General features: G+C 43.8%; 1 protein-coding gene across 2 annotated transcripts; it reads left to right on the top strand.

The window, feature by feature from the left end:
* Window positions 1–8,945: 8,945 nt before the first annotated feature.
* LACC1 (laccase domain containing 1) lies at window positions 8,946–23,027 on the top strand. Of its 2 annotated transcripts, XM_070943029.1 has the most exons (7): window positions 8,946–8,983; window positions 11,872–12,052; window positions 12,561–13,626; window positions 15,271–15,452; window positions 16,738–16,903; window positions 20,925–21,150; window positions 22,395–23,027. In XM_070943029.1, exons 3-7 carry the CDS (start codon window positions 13,038–13,040, stop codon window positions 22,567–22,569), a joined length of 1,338 nt encoding a protein of 445 aa, XP_070799130.1. In that variant the 5' UTR covers window positions 8,946–8,983; window positions 11,872–12,052; window positions 12,561–13,037; the 3' UTR covers window positions 22,570–23,027. The 2 variants fall into 2 exon arrangements, with proteins under 2 accessions (XP_070799130.1, XP_070799131.1); XM_070943030.1 differs by lacking the exons at window positions 8,946–8,983; window positions 11,872–12,052; window positions 12,561–13,626 and having other exon boundaries at window positions 15,369–15,452; window positions 16,712–16,903.
* Window positions 23,028–27,297: the final 4,270 nt, after the last annotated feature.

Genomic DNA, 27,297 nt, shown 5'->3' with positions numbered 1-27,297 from the left:
TTTTGCCAATCTTGTTGGTGAGAAATGCCATCCATAATTTTCTGTTTAGTTTTTAAGTTTGCCTAAAACTATTTTTTTTTTCCTTTCTTCCCTTTTGCATAACATATCTGAACAATATTGGCCATTTTGTCTTATTCTTAAATTGAATCAAATTGCTTTTTTAAGACCCTTCAAAATCTTACAGTTAGTGTTTTATAGTATTATTCCTTGGCAGTGCTTAAAAATTTTCATACAGGAATATGTTAACTATAGAACTTAGCATATAATTCGGCATCTGTTCTCCTGTGCCTTTTTATATTTTCTGCAGCTTTTAAAGCAATCGCTCCTTTTTCATTCTTAATCGCAATTCTCTTCGGTCCTTTTCTCCAGAAATTTTAAAACGCTTTGCTGAGAGTCTAAAAAGAGAGAGTGAGACTAACCATTTTGTTCAATTTTCTGCCATGGCTTTATATTATGTTGCTCCCATTTAAAATGAATTCCATTATTCACTAGTTCGCACTGCAATATTTTTTTTCTTTTAAATCTAAAGAACAAGCTAAACAATGTAAAATGTTATATATCATGCTCGTGTGCATGATTGCATATTATTTACATAAATACAACTTTTGGAAAGAAATCCTGGAGGGAAAAAAATTACATTTCTTGGGGAATCAATAGAAATTCTTCATCACTAAGCTTTCTGAACTGATTTACATCTATTTTTCTGTCTTTCAGAAACTGCTTGAAATATACCCTTTTAGAGAAACTGAAGTCCTCATAACAGAACGCTGCAAATTTGCAAATTCTTCTTTGTATTATATTTAAATTACTTGAAATTCAAATTTTGCGACAGTAGCCAAGGCCTCACTGTGCTGGAAAACCAAATATATATATATGGATTTCCAGATTTTTAAACCAGACCTTGAGATGCACAAAGTTACACAGAATCATGGCCTTGGAGAAAAATGAGAAAGGAGTCACTCCAGAAGCAGAAAAAGACTTTTTAAGAAGGAAATTTGGACCAATCGAGTTATCAGAACTTCAGTTCAATCCGTCTAGCTAACATGGAAGGCCAAAGCAATAAAATTGCTGTTTCCACAGTTAATCTGGTTTTGTTTTTCTGCAAGATTACTGTGTATTCTTTCTTAGTTGCTAAAAGGGAGGGATGAAAATGGGGAAGAAGGGCTGAATTTATTTAGAGAGAGCGGGTGGAAATATGGGGCCTTCACATTAAATGGCGTTTTAAAACTCAAATTTTGAGTTTGGTATTTCTTAGCTCCTCTTTTAAATTAGATTCAGTTAAAAGCCTACATGCTTGCATTCTTCATGTGGAAACAACTCTTTTCACCTTATTTATTATAATGAAACATCTGCAAGAAAAATACCCACCTAAGAGAGCACCAAGGACCTCACGGTCCTCCTCTTCCTCTTCCTCTTCCTCTTCCTCCTCTTCCTCTCTGCAAACCCAACTCCCTTCTAGCACTGATGATGTTACCTAGTTGGGTCAGGAAACGTCTACAAGAAAACGACCCAGCTCAAGAGAGCACCAATGACTCCACAATCCTCCTCTTCCTCCTCCACGACTCTTACGACCATCAGGGAGCTTGCCCGTTTCCGTTGTACGCTGTGTCGGTTTTAAATGTGACCCATGCGATTTGAGATCTTTTTTTTTTTTTTGCAGCGGTTGTTAAGCAAACACGGCGGTCATTAAGCAAGCCGGTGGTTGGCTCAGGACTGGTTCTGCAGAAAATATAAATGCAAGTTTATAACGAAATTGTCCTAAAACGTGGCCACATGATTGGTGGATGCTGCGAGTTTTCGTAAACATGGGGCAACTGCAGCCTTGTGACCACAGGGGAAATGGCCCAGCTGTCATAATCCGAGTCAAAAATATCTCCGTAGGAAGATCCTTTGCAACGTCGAACAGTCACTAAACGACAGTCGTAAGTCAAGGACCGCTTGCAAGTGATTCTTTCTCAACCTTGCCCCGAGGTCTTCGCCCTTCGCCCCACTCAATGCTGCCAAGATGTTTCTCTCGTTTTCCGTGAAATTTTTTTTCCTCCTGATTTTTTTTCTAAGCGCTCCTCCGTTTCTAGGCCGGCGGGACCACCGAGCTTCACAAAAAATTAGCATTTCTAAGCCAGAGATTGTCACCTCTAAATATGAATTCTTTTTTTTTTTTTGAAAAATATTTTTTTATTGTGTTTTCCAAACATAAACATAAAATATATCTTTTAAGAACGAAGTCTTGATCCGGTCATCGATAGGTACAATCATTTACATTCCTTTAACAAGCTCTAATCCCAATTTTCTGGTTACATCTTTTAAAATTCAAAATCAAAATTCAAATTTTTAACACAAATTCTAACATTTTATTCTAAATCAATCTATTGTATCATCAAATCCTTAATTTCCAAATAATCTCTACTCATTATTTCCAATTATCAATCAAAATTCTATCTAGTTTAATTCCCTCCCTTGCATCTTTTAACATAAAAATCAAAAATACAAATTTTAAAAATATTCTAACATCTTAATCTAAGTATTTACCTTACATTTTATCACCACAAGTCATACTTCCCAAATTCTATTTTTATTTCAACTTATAAATCAAAATTTTATCTATATTCCTTAATCTCTAAACCCATTTCAACGAATCTTTAAATCTTAGACTTTAACAATTACACTTAATTTTCCATATTCTCCTCTATAGCTCCAACTATTTGTTTGACTGATTTCCAGCATATTTTATTTTAGCTGATTTCCAGCATATTCTCCATATCCTCCAAATATGAGTTCTTAATCTCAGCCACCCTTCCAAACCACCAAAGCTCTTGTTCAATTATTTAAACCTCTCGGAAATCTTGAAAGCTAACCCTGATGCCCATTGAAAAAAAAACAGATTTGTCTGTTCCATTTCAGACTTCAAGGTGTCTGAACTAAGTCAAAAGCACCAAAACGCATCGTATTCTTTCGCTTCCAGCCCCTCCGTGGCAAAAGCTACAAGGCAATCCTTGACTTATGACCGCAAGGGAGCCCAGAATTTCTGCTGTTAAGTGACTTTCCTTGCCACCGTTCTTAAGTGAATCGCTGCAACGGTAAAGCTGCTAACACGGTTGTTAAGTGAATCGAGCTTCCCCCGTGGACTTTGCTCGTCAGACGGTTTGCGAAAGGGGGGATCACGTGACCCCGGGAAGAAGCTGCAACCGTCATAAGTACATGCCAGTTGCCGAGTGTTTGACTTTGGATCACGTGACTGTGGGAAAGCTGCGGTCATAAGTCATTTTGTTTTTCAGTTCCGTTGTAACTTGGAACGGTTACTAAATGAATAGTTGTAAATGGAGGACGACCTGAATTGAAAGATAAGGATGAGGTAAGATTTTCAGCAAAGGTGTTGAGTGAGGCCATTGTTTGCCTAAATTAGCTTGAAGTCACGATGCTGAAGTCACTTTCTGGTTGAGTAAACAAGACTCTACTGACCTACATTTATCCCTTGTTTACTCTGCCCTCAACTAATTAAGATTACCCGGTGAGACTTCTTTCCAGGAAGGGAGCCCAGCACAACTCCACGGGATTTTTTTTCCAAGTAAACATATTTTCTCGTCGAACTCTTGGTCACTGTTGTTTATTTCTTGGCTTTGCCATGACGTTTGCACTTGAAACTGGGTGCAGCGCAGGCTGTAAATTCTATTTCTTATCTCCAAGGCCAAATTCACTTGCAGAGAAGCCAGGGAAAAAACAGGAGGAAGTGTCCACCTTGAGGCCCTGAACGAAAAGCAGAATATCAATCTAATGCAAAATAAAATAATAAATGAAAATAATACAATACCATGCGATCATCTCTTTTTGGAAACCCCAGCAGGCAATGTAAAGCAGAATCACCTTGAGGTTGTCCATTTAAGCCAGGGGAGGGCCTGAGTTCGGCAACTTTTAAGACTTCTGGACTTCAACTCCCAGAATCCCCTAGCCAGATATGCCACTTTCAAGTACAAATGTAATACAAGCTATGGTGTCTGGGGAATTCTGGGAGTTGAAGTCCAGAAGTCTTTAAATTGCCAAAGTCGGACACCTCTGACTTAGACCCGTGCCAGTCGGGCTTCAGGCAGGGGCACAGCACAGAAACGGCATTGGTCGCGTTGGTGGATGATCTCTGGAGGGCTCGGGACAGGGGTTGCTCCTCTGTCCTAGTCCTATTAGATCTCTCAGCGGCTTTTGATACCATCGACCATGGTATCATGCTGCGGCGGTTAAGAGGGTTAGGAATAGGGGGCACCGTTCTGCGGTGGTTCTCCTCCTTCCTCTCTGACCGCTCGCAGTTCGTGTTGGCAGGGGGGCAGAGGTCGACCTCGAGGCATCTCGCATGGGGAGTGCCACAAGGGTCGGTCCTCTCGCCCCTTCTGTTCAACATTTATGTGAAGCCACTGGGTGAGATCATCCGTGGTTTTGGGGTGAAGTGTCATCTGTACGCTGATGATACTCAGCTGTACATTTCCACCCCAGACCACCCCAACGATGCCCTTGCTGTGATGTCTCGCTGCCTGGAGGCCGTGCGGGTCTGGATGGGGAGGAACAGGCTCAGACTCAACCCGTCCAAGACCGAGTGGCTGTGGCTGCCGGCGTCCCGATATAGTCAGCAGGTGCCATCGCTGACTATTGGGGGTGAATCTTTGCCCCCCACAGAGAGGGCTCGCAATCTGGGTGTCCTCCTGGATGCACGGCTGTCTTTAGAAGAGCATATGACGGCCGTGGCCAGGGGGGCCTTTTATCAGGTTCGCCTGATCCGCCAGTTGCAGCCCTTTCTGGACCGGGACGCCCTACGCACGGTCACTCATGCCCTTGTCACCTCCCGGCTGGACTATTGTAATGCTCTCTACATGGGGCTCCCCTTGAAGAGCACTCGGAGGCTCCAACTGGTCCAGAATGCGGCCGCGCGGGTGGTTATGGGCGCAACCCGTTGTGCCCGTGTGACACCCCTCCTGCGCGAGCTGCACTGGCTCCCAGTGGTCTTCCGGGTGCGATTCAAGGTGTTGGTTACCACCTTTAAAGCGCTCCATGGCATAGGACCCGGGTACCTTCGAGACCGTCTTCTGCCACCAATAGCCTCCCACCGACCAGTTCGCTCCCACAGAGAGGGTCTCCTCAGGGTGCCATCAGCCAAGTTATGTCGGCTGGCGACACCAAGGGGGAGGGCCTTCTCTGTGGGAGCCCCAGCCCTGTGGAATGAACTGCCCCCGGAAATACACAAGATCTCCGACCTCCGGGTGTTTCGTTACGCATTGAAGACCCTGTTGTTCCGCCAGGCCGGGCTATCAACTTAATAATTTTAAATTGGGGTATTTTAAATTTTTGGGGTTTTAAATCGGCCAAATTTATTTAATTATTTTAATTTTTAATTATTGTTGTGTCTTGTGTTTTTAAATTGGCTGTACACCGCCCTGAGTCCTTCGGGAGAAGGGCGGTATAGAAATAAAATTATTATTATTATTATTATTAAATGGATGACCTCAAGTTGATTGCCTGCTCTAGATTCCAAAAAGACAATTTATTTTATTATTTTATTTTATTTTTTATTTATTTCATTTTATTTTTTTTAGCTGGCTGGGAGTTGAAGTCCACAACTCTTAAAGCTACTAATGTCAGATACTCCTGGCTTAAATGGATGACCTCAAGTGGATTCTGTTTTACATTGCCTGTTTTATTTTATTTAACTATTTAACTCGTCTAAGTGACATACCCAAAGGTGATGGCTTCACCTCTGTAGTGGTGCAAAAAACTGAAGAGACACATAATCCATTAAAATCCCAGGACTCAGATTTAAGCAGTCTTTCCTTTTTAGTATAACGATTATTTTCGTAGCTCTCTAGAGACTTATGACGCCTACTTCTGCTCTGAGAATCTGCCCCAAGAGAAAAAGATTACAGTATTTGCTAACAGAGGCTAAAACATGTGTGAAGAACGGTTGCTGGAATTGGGTATGTCTAGTTTAATGAAAAGAAGGACTAGGGGGGACATGATAGCAGTCTTCCAATATCTCAAGGGCTGCCCCAAAGAAGAGGGAGTCAAGCTATTCTCCAGAGCACCTGAAGGCAGGACAAGAAGCAATGGGTGGAAACTCGTCAAGGAGAGAAGCAACTTAGAACTAAGGAGAAATTTCCTGACAGTTAGAAACAATTAAACAATTGCCTCCAGAAGTTGTGAATGCTCCAACACTGGAAGTTTTTAAGAAGATGTTGGATAACCATTTGTTTGAAGGGGTGTAGGGTTTCCTGCCTAAGCAGGGGGTTGGACTAGAAGACCTCCGAGGTCCCTTCCAACTCTATTCTGATTCTGCTGCAGACTCCAGTTATGCTGACTTTGGAAAAAAACGAAAGGAAGGGAGGGGTTTCTGAGATGTCATCTACCCCTGGGGAGATCTGCTGAGCATTGCAATTGAGAAAGTTTCCAGAGCAAAGGAAGGGCCTTGTTGTCCTCAGGTAACTCCTGGCCCACAGCAGGAGCTCCAACCAGTTTCCAAACCCAAACCGCCCACCTGATCAAGATCTTCCCAGGAGTCTTAAAAGAGTATTATGATTCCACTATTGCAGTATTTCTCAACTCTGACAACAGCCTCTTAGGCTGGGAGGAAATTAGAGTCTCAGGCGTTTTTTTTGTTATTATTGTTTTCTGTCCATCAGCAGAAAAAGTCTCCAAAAGCGGAACAGATTTGGCATCCAGAGAGAAACAGGCAAAAAACCCCAAAGAAACCATAATTGAGGGTGAAAACAGACAAAACTTGATCGGATAATATCTACCATACATGATTAATCGGGATGAATTTTCTTGCTGGGTAAATGATGACAAATGTTTGAGCTCCCACTGTATGGTGCTTGTTTCCACTTCACTATTTCCTTGCCTTTATTTGTTGCAAAGTGTATTTTGCAAGCCATGATTTGGAAATACCTTAAGCAGAAGGAATTTTCATTGGCAAGGTGTGGCATTGGGCATACGGCCACAATTAAGCTCAAAATTACTGTTGCTAAGCAAGACAGTTGTTAAGTGAAATGTTTATGGAGATTCTCGGTCATCTAGATCATGGTTATCCCAAAGGTGCTTTTTCTTTCTTTCTTTCTTTCTTTCTTTCTTTCTTTCTTTCTTTCTTTCTTTCTTTCCTTACTTCCTTCCTTCCTTCCTTTCTCTGTTTTTCCCTCTCTCCTTTCTTTCTTTCTTTCTTTCCTTTCTTCCTTTCTTTCTGTCTTTCCCTCTCTTTTCTTTCTTTCTTTCTTCTTTTCTTTCTGTCTTTCCCTCTCTCCTTTCTTTCTTCCTTCCTTTCTTTCTCTTTCTTTCTTTCTTTCTTTCTTTCTTTCTCAGTAATCCAGGTCATGGTTATCGCAAAGGTGCTTTTTCTTTCTTTTCTTTTCTTTCTTTTCTTTCTCTTCCTTTCCTTCTCTTTCTTTCCCTCTTCTTTCTTTCTTTCTTTCTTCCTTCCTTTCTTTCTCTTTCTTTCTTTCTTTCTTTCTCAGTAATCCAGGTCATGGTTATCGCAAAGGTGCTTTTTCTTTCTTTTCTTTTCTTTCTTTTCTTTTCTTTCTTTTCTTTCTTTCTTCCCTCTCCTTCCTTCCTTTCTTTCTTTCCTTCTTTTTCTTTCTCTTTCTTTCTCTTCCTTTCCTTCTCTTTCTTTCCCTCTTCTTTATTTCTTTCTTTCTTTCTTTCTTTCTTTCTTTCTTTCTTTCTTTCTTTCTTTCTCAGTAATCCAGGTCATAGTTATCCCAAAAGTGCTTTTTTTCCTTTCTTCCTTCCTTCCTTTCCTTCTTTCTTTCGTTCTTTCGTTCTTTCTTTCTCCTTCCTTCCTTCTTTCCTTCCTCACTCTCCTTCCCTCTCCAGCAGGGGACTAGAAGTCCTCCAATGTCCTTCCAACACTCTCTCTCTCTGAGGAACCTTCCTTGCAGACCCCAAGACCGCCCCCCCACAAGCCCCCCCTCCCTCCTCGGCTGGTCACGTGATCCAGAGCCGGGCCTAATCAGCTCTGCCGGCGCTTCCCAGCATAGACGCCTGCGGTGCGGTATGCACAACGGGAGTGCGATAGAAACCCAGCTTTGCAGAGGCGAGGCGCATGCATCTGCTCGGATAGGCCTTTCTCTCTCCCGCACACCTATGCCAACAGCTAATACACGTGTCCGGATGATGCGCTGGGGAGAAAACGCGTGTGTACAGACGCACCCTTGCAGACAATGGCTTATTACTGCACACAGAAGAAAGGGCAGGCACCCCCTATAGCTTGTGGGGTGAAGGAGCATTGCAAGAGGCCTGGAGTACTTACTACCTCCTTGATTTACTTTGGCCTTCATTCATCCAAAGGGAAGAAAAGTACTTAAGAGAAATGAACTCTCCGTGAAACTGCAACCTGCCGCCCGCGGGCGAGTCCAGAGGGGCTGAGCCCAGGCCTCCCAAAAATTCAGGGTAGAAAGCTGGGGGGCAGCTGAAGTTGGCCTGTAAACCTCCAACAACCTCTTGCATGGGGTTTTTTTTAGTTTTGTTTTTTTTAGGACGGGTAGATTCTAAATGGAGCTAATCAAAGTAGCTGCGCTGTGAAAGACACAAATTCATAGTCATCTTTATTTATTTATTTGAAAAAGGACTACACTGCCGGGCTGTTGCAAGCGCACGCTTCCTCGCACCCCTCACCCCGCTTCTGCCAAACCCAGGCTCTTCAACCCCGCCCCCCCACCTCGCCAAAGCTTTCCTCGTGGCCTCCTTTCCAATTGCACCAAGAAAGGAGGTCGCCTCCCTTCCAGCCCAGGCGCGCCTGAGCGGCTCCGGCTTGTTTTGTGTTGTTGTGTATTGGGGTTTTTTTGCTGCACCTTCCCGTCCAGCCAGCGCCAGGCGGGGGAAGCCCGAATTGACTCAAAGTGGGAATTCCCCCGGCCGGGTGACGTCAGCGCCCTGGGGCCCCGCCTGCCATTTAAGGTGGGAGCGGCCAGCCGAGGTTTGCAAATTCCCCCGGGGGGCTGCAGCGTCTTGCTCCGCCGTAAGTGCCTCCGAGGCTTTTTCTTCGTGGCTCTCTTTTTTCCAGCAAGACCCGATCTAGGATGCATCTTCCTGAAGGAGAAAGTCGGCAGCTCAGGGTTGAAAGGAGGAGTCCTGGCAGGGGTGAAATCCAATTTTTTTTTTTTTACTACCGATTCTGTGGGCTTGGCTTGGTGGGCATGGCAGGGGAAGGATAATGCAAAATCCCCATTCCCTCCCCACTCTTGGGGGAAGGATATTGCAAAATCTCCATTCCCTCCCCACTCCTGGGAGAAGGATCCTGCAAAATCTCCATTCCCACTCCAGGGGAAGGATCCTGCAAAATCCCCATTCCCTCCCCACTCCTGGGGGAAGGATATTGCAAAATCCCCATTCCCTCCCCACTCCTGGGAGAAGGATCCTGCAAAATCTCCATTCCCACTCCAGGGGAAGGATCCTGCAAAATCCCCATTCCCTCTCCACTCCTGGGGGAAGGATATTGCAAAATCTCCATTCCCACCCCACTCCAGGGGAAGGATATTGCCAAATCCCCATTCCCACCCCACTCGGAGGCCAGCAAAAAAGTGGTATTTGCCAGTTTTCCCAACGACTCAAAATTTCCACTGCCAGTTCTCCAGAACCTGTCAGAAACTGCTGGATTTCACCCCTGGTTCCTGGTGCTCTCTGAGCTTGCTTGTTTTCTTGCAGAGGTTTCATGACCCAACTAGGGAACAGCATCAGTGCTAGAACGGAGGGGGGTTTGCGGAGAGGAGGAGGAGGAGGAGGGAGGAGGAGGAAAAGAAGGAGGAGAAGGAGGAGAAGGAGAAGGAGAAGGAGAAATAGAAGAAGAGGAAGAAGAAGAAGAGGAGGAGGAGGAGGAGGAGGAGCCTGGTGGCTCAGCAGACTGATAGCATTGTGATTAACACCAGCTGTCTGCAATTACTGTAAGTTCGAATCTCACCAGGCTCAAGGTTGACTCAGCCTTCCATCCTTTCTAAGGTAGGTAAATTGAGGACCCAGTTTGTGGGGGCAATAAGCTGACTTTGTATAAATATACAAAAGGATGAAGGCTATTGCTTAGCACATTGTAAGCCGCCCTGAGTCTCCGGAGAAGGGCGGCATATAAATCAAATTTAAAAAAAAAAGAAGAAGAAGAGGAAGAAGAAGGAAAAGAAGGGTCCTTGGTGCTCTTTGAGCTTGGCTGTTTTCTTGCAGACATTTCATGACCCAGCTGCATAACATCATCAGTGCCAGAAGGGAGTGGGGGTTTGTGGAGGGGAAGAGGAGGACAATGACTGTGGGCTTCTTGGTCTTCTCTGAGCCTGGTGGTTTTCTTGCAGAGGTTTCATGACCCAACTAGGGAACAGCATCAGTGCTAGAAGGGAGGGGAGTTTGTGGAGAGGAGGAGGAGGGAAGAGGAGGAGGGAGAGGAAGAGGAAGAAGGAGAAGAAGAAGAAAAGAAGAAGAAGAAGAATTTAATTTAATTTAATTTAATTAACTAAATTTATATGCCGCCCCTCTCCGAAGACTTAGGGCGGCTCACAATACATTACACAATACACAATAGAAGAAGAAGACGACAACTGTGGGGTCCTGGGTGCTCTTTGAGCTTGGCTGTTTTCTTGCAGGCGTTTCATGACCCACCTAGATAATATCATCAGTGCCAGAAGGGAGTGGGGTTTGTAGAGGGGAAGAGGAGGACAATGACTGTGGGCTTCTTGGTCTTCTCTGAGCCTGGTGGTTTCCTTGCAGACGTTTCATGACCCAACTAGGTAACATCATCAGTGTACAACCTCTGCAAGAAAATAGCCAAGCTCAGAGAGCACCAAGGACCCTCTGGTTTCGAATGGCACACAACTTTGGATTGAGTTGCAAGAGCGAGGTCTTAAGGAGGAAGTGGATAAAGGCGGAAACGTGAATGGCTCAGCTTTTCACGAGATCAGTTATTCTTGTGGCTGCTCTTGTGTTCTTTGGCCAATCACCCAAAGTCATCAGTTTTTTAGTACAAGAACAATCGCTCTGAATTCAGCTGACAGAGACAAAGCTAGAGAGTCACACAAGCACACACAATTGGCTGGCATGACATTCTTCTCCTCCTTTAAGGCCAAAGTATTGTGCCGGTCTTTGACCAACTGAAAGAGTCAATGCCTTGAATGGCAGAATAACAGAGTTGGAAGGGACCTTGGAGGACATTTAGTCCACCCCACTGCTCAGGCAGGAGACCCTGCCTATACCATTTCAATGGTTATCCAGTTTCTTCTTTAAAACCTCCAATGATGGAGCACCCACAAAAGTTCTAGAGGCAAGTTTTTCCACTGATTAATTCTTCTCACTGTCAGGAAATTTCTCCTTAGTTCCAGGTTGCTTCTCTCCTTGATTAGTTTCCACCCATTGCTTCTTGTCCTGCCCTCAGGTGCTCTGGAGAATAGCTTGACTCCCTCTTCTTTGTGGCAGCCCCTGAGATATTGGATGCTATCATGTCATCCCTAGTCCTTCTTTTCAATTAGACTAGACATACCCAATTCCTGCAGCCGTTCTTCATATATTTTTATTTCCAGCCCCCTAATCATCTTTGTTGCTCTTTTCTGTACTCTTTCCAAAGTCTCAGCATTTTTTTTTTTTTTTTTTGTAATGTGGTTACCAAAACTGGATGCAGTATTCCAGGAGTGGACTTCAGATATATTAGATCCTAGCTCCCATCATCCCCAGCAGGATAGTCATCTAATGGCTGTGTTGTAAGGGTGGCTATGTTGCAGGGGTGATGAGCCCCGCCATCCCTTAATATATCCACGTCGCATCATTTTTCAAACATCTGGAATCAAAGCAATAGTGCCCAGTTCAACCACTCCTCCTAATTCTACCATATTTCTGTGCGTGAGTTTTATCTAACTTTCATTTCTTATCAAACAGGTTTTGCATATTACTCATTTGAGGCACATGTGCAGGCATACATATGAGTCATTGGCTACTTCCTCAAGTCTTCTCTGGTGCTTCCTCAAAATAATTGTGTCTCTAGTGCAGAACCTTGAAGCCAAGAGTCAGTCCTTCGTGAAGTGCTTCTGTGTGGTTTCTGCCAAGGTTCTCTGCAACGGTGAGTAAATGAGCTTCAATTTCAGGGTCTGAATTTGGCATTAAGATATTTGTTTATTTTTTTGCATGCAAAACATAACGGGTGGAAGATCTTTAAACAGAGATCCAACCTAGAACTAAGAAGAATTTTCCTGACAGTGAAAGCAATTAACCAGTGGAACAACTTGCCACCAGAAGTTCCATCACTGGAGGCTTTTAAGAATAGACTGGACAGCCACTTGTCTTGAGTGGTAATGTCTCCTATTTGAGCAGGAGGTTCAACTGGAAAACCTCCAAGCTCCCTTCCAACCGTATTATTCTATATTCTATATTGGTAAGTCAGGACCAACTCTCCATTCAACTGTGAACTATTCTGAGCAATTTAAGGTTTATGACTACTGATTGTTTATGCTTCTCTGCTTTGATCACCATTGCCCTCTTGAACTACAATAGCACTTGTTTACGTTCTAGCAAAAGGACAAATTCAGCTCTTTGCAATTTTATTTTTCTCTCACTTTCTCTCTCCAAAGGTTGACTTTTCTGAAAGCTACACAGCCGCTCATATCTTGGTACAGTGATCATTGGAAGGGAAGAGAAGAGGAAGGGAAGGGAAGGGAAGGGAAGGGAAGGGAAGGGAAGGGAAGGGAAGAGAAGAGAAGAGAAGAGAAGAGAAGAGAAGAGAAGAGAAGAGAAGAGAAGAGAAGAGAAGAGAAGAGAAGAGAAGAGAAGAGAAGAGAAGAGAAAGAGAGGAGGGGAAGGAAGGAAGGGAAGGAAGGAAGGAAGGAAGGAAGGAAGGAAGGAAGGAAGGAAGGAAGGAAGGAAGGAAAAAGGGAGAAATCTGAAAGAGGACCACAGGAATTTTTAAAAAAATAATAACAATCTTATAACTTGAAGCTGCTTTCCAAAGGAAAATCCAAGAGCAAAGCCAAGAAAATAAATAATTACAACTCAAGGACGGCTTTCTAAAATTAAAGGCTTCCCTTTATATTGAAAAAAAAGGAAAAGGGATGATGGATGGGCAGTCTGCCTCTCGGCCACCAAGTCCAAAGACGGAGGTCTTGATTGACTTTTGGCACTTAGGGCCAGAGACTTCCAAATTAAGGTTCTTGGGTTCATTAATTGAGGTGGTTGAACTCGTACGCACGAAAGACCTCAGTGGGAGTGGGTATTTCATGTGCTGCCAGACCCCTGACCACGAAAGGAAGGGCGAAGAGCAAGTTGAGACAGCCTTAAAAGATTTACCTTGTGGTGAGGTGATGGGTGCCGAAACCTTTGCTGCGGCCTTATACGCCGTGAAGCAGAAGCTGGACGAAAAAGGCGTGGAAAAAGTCATCATCCTGTTGTCCTGGGAGAGAAAATCCTTGGTGAGGAAGTATATGGAGCAGCTCTTCACCAGGCTTTACCGGTATGAGTTGATAGAGCTGCCCATGAGCGTTAAAGAACAACGTTTGAAGAAATCCTTGGAGTCACGCAGCAAAGCAGGGCCTTGCGGAGATCCCGAGGTGGAAAGGATCCAGAAAGAAATAAGCCAGTTTTTGGAAAGCCTTCCCAGCCTGAAAGGAGACCTCACGATCCTCAAATCTTCATTGATCCCAGGTAACATGGGAAATATTCATTCATTCATTCATTCATTCATTCATTCATTCATTCTGTATCCTGCCTTTATTATTTTTACAAATAACTGAAGATGGCGAACATAGCAGGGGTGAAATCCAAAATTTTTCCCTATGTTGTGTGGGCGTGGCTTGGTGGGCGTGGCAGGGGAAGGATACTGCAAAATCTCCATTCCCACCCCACTCGGGGGCCAGCCAGAGGTGGTATTTGCTGGTTCTCCGAACTACTCAAAATTTCTGCTACCGGTTCTCCAGAACCTGTTAGAACCTGCTGGATTTCACCCCTGGAACATAGCATGTATTTATGACGGTTGCAGTGATTTGGGGTCATATAATCTGCAACCTTCGGGCAACCATGGGGACGCCCGATTCATTTAACAACTGTGTGTCTAACTGAAGTGCAGTGATTCACTTAACAGCCGTGGCAAGAAAGGTCGTAAAATGGGGCAGAATTCACTTAACAACAGTTTTGCTTACAAGCAGGAATTTTGAGCTCTGTTGCGTTCGTAAGTCAAGGATCTGTCTATTAACTTTTAATAGGGTTTTTTAATGGCTTGTAATATATGGACAAAAATGAAACATAGGAACCAAATAAGAAAAACAAACCGCATGAGCATAAATGAACAGAGGTAAAAAGAAAAAAGAACGTAAGAAAAGAAAAATAAATGTTGAAAAAGGTGCACCTAAAAGCAGAAAAATGCCATTCTTAACCATCCAGCTAATCCTTTCTGAGAAATATTGAGCAGATTTTCCACAGCATTGATAATAAGTAAGCTTGTTCATTTGTAGAAAGCAAACACCTGAGTTTCAAATCAGACATTTTCAGTAAACTTTTTAGCTATAAACTGTTCACAGTAAATCGAAAAGTCTTCTTGCTTCAATAGATTCCAAATATTTTATATAATTCTGTTTAATTCAATGATGCGTTCATGTCTCTAAGCCAAATATGTCTTCGCAAGACCAGATAATTTAATATTAATTAATATTACTGCAAACAAATTGAAATTAATTAATATTAAACCAAAACAGTGCAACGGAGGAACACGCCCAAATTATCCAGGTGTGGTTTCCTCAGAAATATTAGATTTCTAACATTCAAAGGTTTAAAAATACATTCCTTACTGCATATCCATGGAGGGTGAGGATTTTGTTTAATTAACTGTTTGTAAGATCACAGAAATTTAACGTTATTTGAAACTTTATAGACTGTTGATTCGCTAGTTTCATGTGATTTCCTGCTGCTATCTATATAATCCTTTCTAAATAACGTTAAACAGTATTAAATGTAGATTCGGGAGCTTTCAATACTTGTCTAGTAATGTCAGTAATTTTGGAAATTCAGATCCTGCTAATCATGTATCAGGTCCAGTTTTATTTTAAGCGTGTGTGACAAAATAAGAAAATGAGCCCAAAAGCACCATTTGATAAACTATTTTATTAATCCTTAATAAAATTCTGAATAAACAAGGGAGCACTTTTTAAACTGGAGTCTGTTTGCTGCAATTTTTAATCAGATTGAGGTTTTTTTTTTTTTAAGGCACCTTAAAAACGTAAGAAAACATGCTTATGCTCTGAATATAATCCTTTTTTTTTTTTTCATTTTGTGTTTTAAAACTTTTTTTTTTAGAACATATTTTCCTGCATGGATTCACAACGAGAACCGGAGGCATCTCTTATGTACCAACGCTGAGCTCTTTAAATCTCTTTAGCAGCTCTAAGCGGCGAGACCCACCAGCTGTGGTTAAGGAAAACCTTCGAAGATTATCCCATGCTGCTGGATTTAACCCAGATATGTATCACAGCATCAAGGTAAGAAGAAACCTTCTTAGGTTGAACTGTGGGGTCCTTGGTGATCTCTGTGCTTGGTGGTTTTCTTGCAGACGTTCCATTACCCATCTAGGTAACATCATCAGAGCTAGAAAGGAGGGGGAGTTTGCAGAGAGGAGGAAGAGGGGGAGGGAGAGGAGGAGGACTGTGAGATCCTTTGTGGTCTCTGAGCTTGGCAGTTTTCTTGCAGGCATTTCATGATCCAACTAGGTAACATCATCAATGCTAGACGGGAGTGGGGTTTGCAGAGAGGAGGAAGAGGAGGAGAGACAGGGGGAGGGGGAGAGGGATGACTCTCCCCCTCCCCCTGTGAATCAGCCTCGTTTCCCCCCCCCCGGGGAAACTGTAATTAATTAGAGGTGAATGGATCTTGTTTTCCATGGTGTATACTCTCAAAGAAAGAAAACCCGAAGTATATATTCTAAGAAACATTTTATTATAAAAGTAAAAACAATTAGCTAACTACATCGTTACCGGCAGTCTCATCACACAGACGGACAAAGGAAGAATCAGGAAGCTCAAAGAGAAAGAATGTAGACGTGTGCAGTAGTCCAATGTCTCACAAGACCAGTCTTATCTCTATTGCTATAGAGACATGATAAGGTTCTCTGGCCAGGCTACCGTAAATCTTAGGATGGAAGCTCAGCTGGCAAATACATAACGCAGTGACATGTGGGGTCCTTGGTGGTCTCTCAGCTTGGTTACTTTCTTGAGGATGTTTCATGACCCAGCCAGAAACCAGGGGAGGGGGAGGAGGAGGAGGAAGTAGAAGAGGAGGAAGAGGAAGGAGAGGAAGAATAGGAGGACTGTGGGGTCCTTTTTAGTCTCTGAGCTTGGTGATTTTCTTGCAGGCGTTTCATGACCCAACTTGGTAATACCTTCAGTGCTAAAAAGGAGTGGGGTGTGTGGAGAGGAGGAAGGGAGATCTGTGGGGTCCTTTGTGGTCTGAGCTTGGTGGTTTTCTTGCAGGCGTTTCATGACCCAACTAGGGAACATCTTCAGTGCTAGAAAGAACTGTATATAAACGAAGAGTAAACCCCACTTCCTTCTAACACTGATGATATTACCTAGTCGGGTCACGAAACATCTACAAGAAGACCACCAAGCTGAGACAAGCACCAAGGAGCCCACAATCCCCCTCCACTGGCCCACTAAAAAAGGCTTCACTGGGAGTATTGGTTTTGGAAGTCCCAAAGGGACTATTTGGATCCAGAGAAGAGTCCTAATCTGGTCTTTCAAAGGGCCCCACTTGTTGATACGTGAACAGGTCAACCACGCCAGTGACGTCTGGGTGATGGGAGAACCCCAACCAGAGAGCTACGATGGGATCGTAACTAACCAAAGAGGCGTCACCGTCACCGCTCCCGGCGCAGACTGCATTCCTGTTCTGTTTGCTGACCCGGTCAAGAAAGTTTGTGGAGCTGCCCATTCAGGTAACCAAATACCTGTTGCTCCGACTCGGCTCCCAAACACGACAAACCCTCTGCAGTTAAACAAATGTTCTGTTTATTAGGAGTGCCAACAGCCCCGGCAAAAAGTTTCTCTCTCACAGCAGGCTAACAAGTCTGTCTAGCAGGAAGAAGAATAGTTGTTGTTAGGGTGTGTGTAAAAAGTATTTGTTGCTCGTGCAACGAGCAGAGCAGAAACACACAGGGAAGGAGATAAACGTGCAGCTCGTGTGAGAAAAATACTTTATATACAAGATAATAAGCAGTCTCGGTGTAAGTAAAACAGTCCAAGGTCATAAACAGTAATATCAGTCCAGTAAGTATCTTCCCTTACCAAAGCAAACAGACTTTAGTAACTCTCGGTATACAGTACCATATAACAATTCAGTCTAACACCAATCAGCAGAAAGACGCAGGAAGCAAGAGAAAGAACGCTTCTCTGCGCTGCTTATTTATTCACTGTAGCCTAATTACAGGGTTCAGCAAACCCTGATTACGTGGCTCAGTTGTTTCTTAAAGAAACAGATATATTGCCTGACCAACAAGTTAGGAGTAAGCTACAAGCTGAACCTAACAGTTGTCTTCCACACCTATTCATCTCCGCCCCCTGCCTTTTATCCCCAGAGCTGGCAAGGGGCTTCACTAGCAGCGGTGGCTCTTCCGTCCCAAGGACCAGCCCATAGATTTCCACTGCTCTCCTCTCCTCTGCCTTCTGCGCATCTGTGCGTCAGGCACTGGACCCAGCTGTTCCTCCTCTTCCTCATCAGCCACCTCCAGACCTGGGGGCTGTTGACTCTCCATCTGGGGGCTGATGGATGGCCCAGGCTCTGTCTCTGCCTCTGTCTCTCTGCTACCTCCATTCCTTCCTCCCCCTTGGAGCTCCCAGGTTGCCTCGATGCTGACCTTGACTCCCACGCCTCCTCCTCCTCCTCCTCCTCCTCCTCTGATTTGGCTGCTGGAGGGACCTGTGGCTTTGTAGACACCAGAGCTTGGCATGCATGGTGCAGCTTTCCATATGTTTCCAATTCAGTCATGCTGTGAGTCTCCTCGGTCCTTGATGCAGAATTCTGCGCTGTGCGTCTTTGCCACAAGTGTACAGGTAGTCCTCGCATTACGACCACAATGGAGGCCGAAAGTGATGTTGCTAAGTGAAAGGTGTGAAGTGGGTGGGTTTACCCCGTTTTGCAATTTTTCTTGCCGCCGTTGTTCAGTGAATCATTGCATTCCTGAAGTTAGCTAAACACGGTTGTTAAGTGAATCCGGATTCTGACCAGTTGACTTTGCTGGTCAGAAGATTGCAAAAGGGAATCATGTGACCCTGGGACACCGCAACCGTCATAAGTATGAGTCAGTTGCCAAGTGTCTGAATTATAATCGGGTGACCCTGGGGATGCTGCAAAAGTTGTAAGTGTGAAAAATGGTCGTAAGTCACTTTTTTCAGTGCCGCTGTAACTTTGAACAGTCTCTACATGCCCTTGTAACTTTGAACTGTCACTAAATGAAACTGTTATAAGTTGAGGACTAGCTGTGGTTCTTTCAGTAAGTTCTCTCCTTTGCTCTTTACTAGTTTGAAGTCACCCTTTCTCAGACCCAAAGGGTGCTTTTCCAAAAGACCACAGGACTTTCTTGGGTTTTTTTTTTTCCTTCTTCAGAACTGAAGAAGCTTCTTGGATGAGAAGCGAAACCTCTTCAAGGAAAACAACCAAGAAAGTCCAGTTGCCTCTTGAAAAAAAAGCACCTTTGGGACAGCCATGACCTGAAGGACTGAAAAATCTCCCTAGACATTCCTTTGAAAATGTTTTGCTTCTCATCCAAGTTGCTTCGTCAGTTCTGAAGAAGAACTGAAGAATCTTCTGGGATGAGAAGCGAAACCTCTTCAAAGAAAAACCAGAAAGTCCAGTTGCCTCTTGAAAAAAGCACATTTGGGACAACCATGACACAGTTTCTCAGACATTACATGAATGCTTCAGTGGTTTGCCACAAAAGAAGGATTTGGAAATCCCACAGACTTGACAATGCCTAAACGTTCTCTCTGTTTGATAGCCAAGTTATATCATTGTCTTAAAATAATTGTGAGAAATGCAGTTTGTTAGGCAGAAGGCAAGAGGAAGGGAATTTGAAGAAGTGAAAATAAACACATTTACGTCAGAAATACACGGAACGCTTGCTTGCTCTTTCTGAGCTATGCTGACTTCAGGTATTAATTGTAGCTTGCAAAAAAAAAGAAAAGAAAAATGTTGTCTTGCAAAAGGAAGATTGCTCTGCCCTCTGCTTCTTTTGTTGCTAGGGTGTGAAGATTAATCCCTAATCCCTGCGGTGTTTTCTCACTACTTCCTGGTTCTTTGTTTTGGGGAAGTCGGGTGGATGGCTAGCACATTCCGTTCTCCGAATTTTGAAAGCTTGATTGAGTCACCTCCAGCAGTTTAAAATAGACCACTGGAAAACCGATTAGAGTAGAAAAATAACCACAATTGCCATTTTTCGGTACAGCAATGGCACATATCTAGAATACTGCATCCAATTTTGGTGACCACACTATAAAAAAGGATGTAGAGACTCTAGAAAAAGTGCAGAGAAGAGCAACCAGGACGATTAGGGGACTGGAGACTAAAACATACGAAGAACGGTTGCAGGAACTGGGCATGGCTGGTCTAGTGAAGAGAGGGACCAGGGGAGACATGAGAGCATCTTCCAATATTTGAGGGGCTACCACAGAGAGGAGGAAGGGGGTCAAGCTATTTTCCAAAGCCCCCGAAGGCCAGACAAGGAAACTGAACAATTCAACCTGGAAATAAGGAGGAATTTTCTGACAGGGAGAACAATCAACCCATGGAACAGAAGTTGCCTTCAGAAGTTGTGGGAGCTTCATCCCTGGAAGCTTTCAAGAAGACACTGGACTGCCCTCTGTCAGAAATGGTTAGGGTCTCCTGCTTGTGCAGGGGGGTAGACTAGATGACCTACAAGGTCCCTTCCAACTCTGTTAATCTGTATCTGTACATAACATGAAATTCCGATGCACCTGGGAAATTCCGAGTCATCCTGGATTTATTTTTCTTTTTAAACAAAGGTGTTAATGGTTTTAAACCTGCGAAATTGGTCAAATCTACAGGATGATTAGAGCTAGTCCTTCATTTCACAACAAGGGTAGCAAAAAAAAGTCATAAAATGGGAGAAAACTCACTTAACGAATGTTTCCCTTAGCAACAGAAACTTGTGACAGAAGAGAAACAACAGAAACCACTCGATTGTGGTTGTGACGTTTTTGCCACCGTTGTTAAGTGAATCACTGCAGGTGTGAAGTTAGTCACACCGCTGTTAAGTGAATCTGGCTTCCCCATTGACTTGGCTTATCGGAAGGTCAGCAAAAGGGGATCATGTGACCACGGGACGTGGCAACCGTCATAAATAGGATTCAGTTGTGAAGCGTCCAAATTTGATCACAGGGATGCTGAAACCGTCATAAGTGTGAAAAACAGTCCTAACTAACTTTTTTCAGGGCCATAAACCATCGTAAGTCGAGGACTACCTCTCTAAGAAATTTTGGCTAGTTCTTCTTTGCACAATATGGATAGTCCTTGACTTAGGACTGCATTTGGGATCAGAATTTCTGTGGCTTTGTGATGTTGTGCCTGATTGTACGTCCACTGTTAAGGGAATCATGGCAAGTTGTTCAGTGAATTCTAAGTCGTTAAGCGGATCCAACTCTCCCCTCCCCCCATTGATTTTGCTTGTCAAAAACCAGTTGTGAAGGTTGCAAATGACGATTCCAACTATCGGGACGTTGCAAATATCCTAAATACATGCCACCAAATTTTAATACACCAAATTTTGATCATATGTGACCATAGGAACCCTGCAACAGTTGTAATTGCAAAGGCTATTTGTCCTTCCACATTTCTGTAGTATAAAGTTTTAGGATTTGCAGTGCTATTTTAAATGCATCCTCTTGCATTTAAATCCTAAAAAAAAAAAACAAATTACCTTATTATTTTTGTCTGTCTTTCAGGCTGGCAAGGGACCTTACTAGGGGTTTCGATGGCTGTAGTTAATGCTATGGTAACAGCATACGGTTCGGATGTAAAGGATATCCTCGTAGTTCTTGGACCATCTGTGGGGCCCTGTTGCTTTACGCTACCCAAGCAATCAGCAAAAGAGTTTTACAAGATTGACCCAACATGCGTAAGAGGCTTTGAATCACCCAATCCATACGTTGATATTCGAAGAGCAACACGGTAAGTCTGGCCTTGTGGACATTTTAGAATAAAAGAATACAAGTGTTGGAAGGGACCTTGGAGGTCTTCTTGTCCAACCCCCAGCTCAATAAGGAGACCCTATTCCATTCAAGACAAATGGTTGTCCAACCTCTTCTTAAAAACCTCCAGTGATGGAGCACCCATGACTTCTGGAGGCAAGTTGTTCCACTGGTTAATTGTTCTCATAATCAGGAAATTCCTTCCTTCCTTCCTTCCTTCCTTCCTTCCTTCCTTCCTTCCTTCCTTCTTTCCTTCTTTCCTTCTTTCCTTCTTTCCTTCTTTCCTTCCTTCCAACAGTTGAAAGAGACTCTGGAGGTCTGCTAATCCAACCAGATGTTTGACAAGAGACCCTATACTATTCCAGACAAATGGTTGTCCAATCTCTTCTTAAAAACTTTGTTGGAGCATTCACAACTTCTGGAGGCAAATTATTCCACTGGTTAATTGTTCTCACTGTCAGGAAGTTTCTCCTTAGTTCCAGGTTGCTTCTCTCCTTGATTAGTTTCCATCCCTTGCTTCTTGTCCTGCCTTCAGGTGCATTGGAGAATAGGTTGACCCCTTCCTCTCTGTGATAGACCCTCCAATTTTGGAAGACTGCTCTGCAATAAAATCACATTAATTACACTAATACCTCAATCCTTCATTTTTTTCTCTTTTTTAAATACGCAAGTTGCCTAATTCTGCTATTAATATAACTTTACAGACTTCAGATGTTAGGACTTGGGAGCCTCTGATAATGTTGATAACTCTGAAGGTTCTAAATATCAATGATATTTAAACCACTGTGCCTTGGTAGTACAGGGGTTTAAGGCACCCTGTTATTAAGCTGGTTATTAAGAACAGCTGCCTGCAATTACTGCAGGTTCGAATCTCGCCAAGGCTCAAGGTTGACTCAGCCTTCCATCCTTTCTAAGGTAGGTAAATTGAGGACCCAGTTTGTGGGGGCAATAAGCTGACTTTGTATAAATATACAAAAGTATGAAGGCTATTGCTTAACGCATTGTAAGCCGCCCTGAGTCTCCGGAGAAGGGCGGCATATAAATCAAAATTAAAAAAAAAAATGATAAACACAACAAAGTAACCCAACAACAATTCTTGCTGGAAATGTTGATTATCCATTTTCCACAACTGGGAAAATCCCCGGTGCTGTTTCATCATAATTTTTTTGTGGTGACTAATAACTGCAACATAACCTTTTCTCTTGTTTTCTTCCCCCACAACAGAGTTCTCCTAGAAGCCGGAGGCATCCTACCCATCAATATTCAAGACGACTCCGTAACAGACCCGGAGCAAAACCTCACACTTTGCACATCCTGTCATCCCGACAAGTTCTACTCACATGTCCGAGACGGAGAAAACTTTGGCACTCAAATTGGCTTCATCTCTATTAAAAACTGAGAGCACATCCTAAACCGTGGGAACGATGGATGAAGTTTGATGAACTTTCCTTATTAGTAGAAAGATCTTAGTGACAGTTATAAGCTTCCAACCAAATTTTAAAACTGTTTGCAACCAACAATTTGGGTATGGCTAGTGAAAAGAGGGAGTAGGGAAGATATGTCAGCAGTATTCCAATACCCCAATCAAGGAACTGCCGAACAAATTAATAGTAAACAAAAGAATCATCAACACTGGTAGTGAAAAAACCACTAGAATATAAATCGAGAGCAAACCCCACTCCCCACTAGCACTGATAATGTTACCTAGTTGGGTAATGAAACGTCTGCAAGAAAGCAAAACAAGCTCAGAGAGCACCAAGATTATATGTCTGCATGTACTTATCCATGCTTTGCTTCAGACTGAAAGTTACACCTGAGTTTTGTGGCCATTAGGATCAAGGTTTGATCAGAACAATAGTGATTATTTCATTTCGTTTCAATCTTTTAAATAAAATGATGATCTTACTAACACATTCAACTCAACCTTGTACTTTTCTTCAACCGTTTGGCACAGCAGGAATGGGCCGTTTTCTTGCATTTGAGGAATAAATTTACCCAGAGCTTAATTTTAATTTAATAATTTTTAATTTTAAGCATCTTTGCTCCTCTATATTCCATATTTGCTTTGTCATCCTCCCAGTATGTGCTTTTTATTTATTTATTTTTAACCATCTACCCTGGTCATCTTCTCTGCTTTACGATGTTTTGGTCCCCTGGATGTGGCCTTTAATGCAGAAGGTCCATTTTAAGTGTTTTTTTTTTCCTGACTATTCAGTTGCAGACCCCATTCACTGGGTGGCACTGTGTAGTTAAAAATGCCATTTAAACCCCCTTGCAACTCTATTTAGCAGCATTTTAAAGGCTGCTAAATTTTGGGGTCTGGGTAATTCTGTAGCTTTGCTCCAGAGAGATGTTTTTATCAGCTGGAGAGGGGGGAAAAATGCAGCTCTTATTTATATGCGATTTGGAATCTTATCAGCTCAGTGGATCCATACTGCTAAGCTATGTAAATATAATCATGAATTTCATTCCTTTGTGCTATCAGGGGTCTCCAAACTTGGCAACTTTAAGACTTGGGGACTTCAATTCCCAAAATTCCGCAGCCAGCATGACTAGCTGAGGAATTCTGGGAGTTGAAGTCCACAAGTCTTAAATTTGCCAAATTTGAAGACGTCTGTGCTAGATTAAGGGGAAGGCAGACTCGTTGTCGTCTGCCTCGGTATGTCCTATTAACTACGTAAATCCAATATAATTGGGGGGGGTGATTATGTGGATTGATCATGAGCAAAGGCTCCTTAAACAGGAAATCTTTTTCCACTTCCTCTCTTTGTTCTCCAGCAATATTCTGCCACTATATAGTCTATGGTTAGTGAAAAGGCTTGGTTTTTCCACAGTGGAAGGCAAAGTGATGGACATCATAATTAACTTAATTGTTTAATAAATTTTAATCCCTGCTCTGCAGGAGATAAGGATCAAAATCTTGTTGCTTGAAGCAGGTTGCTCAAGAATTAATAACTTAAGACTTTCCCAACCTTGGCGATTTTAAGATGTGTGGATCTCAACTCCCGTATTTATCCTCGTAGTCTTCAGGTTTGGTCATTTATGATCGTCCTGGGAAGCCCATCCCAGCTTCTACCTGGATGCAAAAATCTTTTCTGCATGCCCTTCTCCAAAAAGAAATGATCTGCCAGCAACTTCCTTCCTCCACATTCTACGAACTGTGACTTCTTCTTTTTCTTCCTAGCGCAGTGATGGCTAACCTTAATCATGTGCCAAAAGCAGGGGGAGTGCAAGGGGCTCGCACGTGCACATGTCCACACCCATAATTCTATGCGCCCTGCCCCCCCATGCATGCACGTGTGACCCTCCCACGCTCTCCCAGTAGGCCCGTTTTTCGCTCTCCCCCAGGCTCCAGAGCCTTTCTAGGAGCCTGGGGAGGGCGAAAACGGCCTTCTGGTCCCACCAGTGAGACCAGAAGTTGGCGAATGGGTTGTTTCTGGCCTCCGGAGAGCCTCCGGGGGGTGGGGAAGGCCGTTTCGCCTTCCCCAGGCTCCTAGAAAGCCTCTGGAACCTGGAGAGAGCGAAAAACGGGCCTTCCGGTCTCACTGGAAGTCGGGAAATGGGCCATTTCCAGCCTCCAGAGGGCCTCTAGGAGAGCTGAGTTCGCGTGATCACATGGTCAGCTGTGTCTCCAGGGCACAGGCCCATGGCTTCCATATCTTTGTTAATGGTGTGTTGCCATCTCTGTTTTGGATGCCCACAAAGTCACCCACCATGGACTTCTACTGTGTTTCCCTGAAAATAAGACCTATCCCGAAAATAAGCCCTACCACATTTATTTTGCTCGTGCGCCTAATATAAGCCCTATCCCCCAAATAAGCCCTACTTAAGCGCCTGCGCAGCCAGCTGGCTGCCCATTCCATCTGGTTGTATATAGTGCCATGCCCATGAGGTGAGGCGGGAGGTGGAGTCGCCCCATACCCCCTGCACCGGCTTACCTCAGGGAAGCGAGGCAGGTATCGGGGCATGGGTGGCCTGGCTGTGGGGGCCTGAGGTAAGCTGGTGTGGGGCATGGAGGGCATCAGAAAAAGTGGGCCTCCCATGTACTCTTAAACTACATGGGGAAAAAAATAAGACATCCCCTGAAAATAAGCCCTAGTGCTTATTTTGGAGCCCAAAAGAAAATAAAACCAGGTCTTATTTTTGGGGAAACATGGTACTTGGTAGGCAAGTCTTAGCTACAGTGGAAGGTGCTGCTCTCTGGACATGTCCATACCAGCCAAGTCGGCCTTCTCTCATCTTCTCTAGAATCGGTGCCACACCAAAATGTTGTCGAATGGCATCATTTGTGATGTGGTCAAGAAGGGAGATGCCCGATATCCAACGGAGCATTTGCATTTCCATGGCATGGAGAGAGCTTTCGGTCCCTGTTGTTGCTGCCCAGCATTCAGTGCCACACAGTGTAACAGGGCAGATGGTTGTCTTGTAAATCTTAGATTTAAGATGGTTGGCCTTCGTCTGTCCCATAACACACCAGTGACTTCTACGAACTGTGATGTGTCCATGGGAAATTGAACCAAAACTTGGGGAAGCCAAATTAAGAAACGGACGGTAGACATGGAGAAGTTTCAACGTGTAGACCAGAGGTCTTCAAACTTGGCAGCTTTAAGACTTGTGGACTTCAACTCCCAGAATTCTCCAGCCAGCATAGCATAGCATAGCATAGCTGGCTGGAGAATTCTGGGAGTTGAAGTCCACCAGCCTTAAAGCTGCCAAGTTTGAAGACCTCTGGTGTAGATCAACAAGAACCAAGGAATCATCTTCCAGGAAAGCCTCTTCTGCCCTCTCCCTCTCCAGAAAGACCCAAATACAACCTCACTGTTGTTATAGGGCAGAAAGTATTGAGGAAGGACTTGCGTGAAGTCGTAACGCCAAGGAAAATCACGGTGGTTGTTAAATTAGGGACACCGTTATTAAGTGAATCCGGATTCCCCATTGACGTGACCCCCGGGACACTCCAACCGTCATAAGTACATGCCTGTTGCCAAGTCTCTGAATTTTGATTATGTCACTATGGGGAATACTGCAACCGTTGTTAAGTGTGAAAAACGGACATAAGTCACTTTTTTCAGTATTGTTGTAACTTTGGTCACTAGATGAACTGTTCTAAGTCGAGGGCTACATATCATTCCGCTTAAACAGCTGTTCCTTGTATTGGGAAGATGTTTAAAACGCCGAAAGGGAAGTTTTCCATCTAACGCCAAAGACAGCATCTGTCAGCAAAACCAAAAGTTTGTTAGATCAGGGGTCACCAACTTTTCAGACCTCAGGGACCACTAAACTCATAATTTTAAATCCCGCGGACCACTAATACGATCTGCCTAATGAATGGCTGGGTGGGCGTGGCTAGGTGGTCATGTGACTGGGTGGACGTGGCCAACTCGATGTCACTCACGTCGAGGGGCGCCTTGCCAGCCTCTACTCGCCACTCCTTGCCTGCCCGCCCGGGCTCCTGAGAGCCCCAACAGGAAGCAGTTGTTGGAGCTAAGCAGCCACCAATGAGAAAGAGTTGGCAAAACAGCTCAGTTCAAATTGGATCTGACTGAGAAGGAGGCTCAGCAGAAGCACCTCACTGAGGACTAGGAGCATAGGCTTTCCAAGCAGAGGGAAGACCTGCGGGAGTGCAAGGCCAGGTATCGGCGCCTGGAGGCTCAGTGAGCTGAGATGGTCAGCCAGTTCCAGGCAATGAGGCAGTCCCACTGGAACGAGGCCCTCTGGCTCTTTGCCACCAGCGGCACTTCCCTCCAGCCTTCGCCCAAAGCCCCACACCAGGAGGCTGAAGCAGACCCCAAGGCGGAATTTCTGCCCCCCTCTGACCCACACAAAAAGACCCCGAAGGGGGAGACTCTCTGCAGCAACACAAACATTCATTGCACGTTTCTGTTTGTTTTGTTTTGTTTGTTTGTTTTATTAGATTTATATACCGCCCTACTCCCAAAGGACTCAGGGCGGTGAACAGGCACAAAATAAAATACATAGATACAAAAGTTAAAAGACATAATTAAAACCAGATTAAATAATTTAGTCCAAGACAATTAAAAAATCCCAATAATTTAAAACAGATTAAAATTTCGATTTAAAAGAATTTTAAAACAGGGGAGAAAATTAGGCCAGGCCGGCTTGCTGG

The sequence above is a fragment of the Pituophis catenifer genome, unplaced genomic scaffold, assembly GCF_029215685.1.
Source record: "Pituophis catenifer annectens isolate HBS135680 unplaced genomic scaffold, rPitCat1.0.hap2 SCAF_4, whole genome shotgun sequence".
Classification (NCBI taxonomy): domain Eukaryota; kingdom Metazoa; phylum Chordata; class Lepidosauria; order Squamata; family Colubridae; genus Pituophis; species Pituophis catenifer.
Note: the sequence above shows the minus strand (reverse complement) of the source record. Positions and strands in the feature narration are given on the sequence as shown.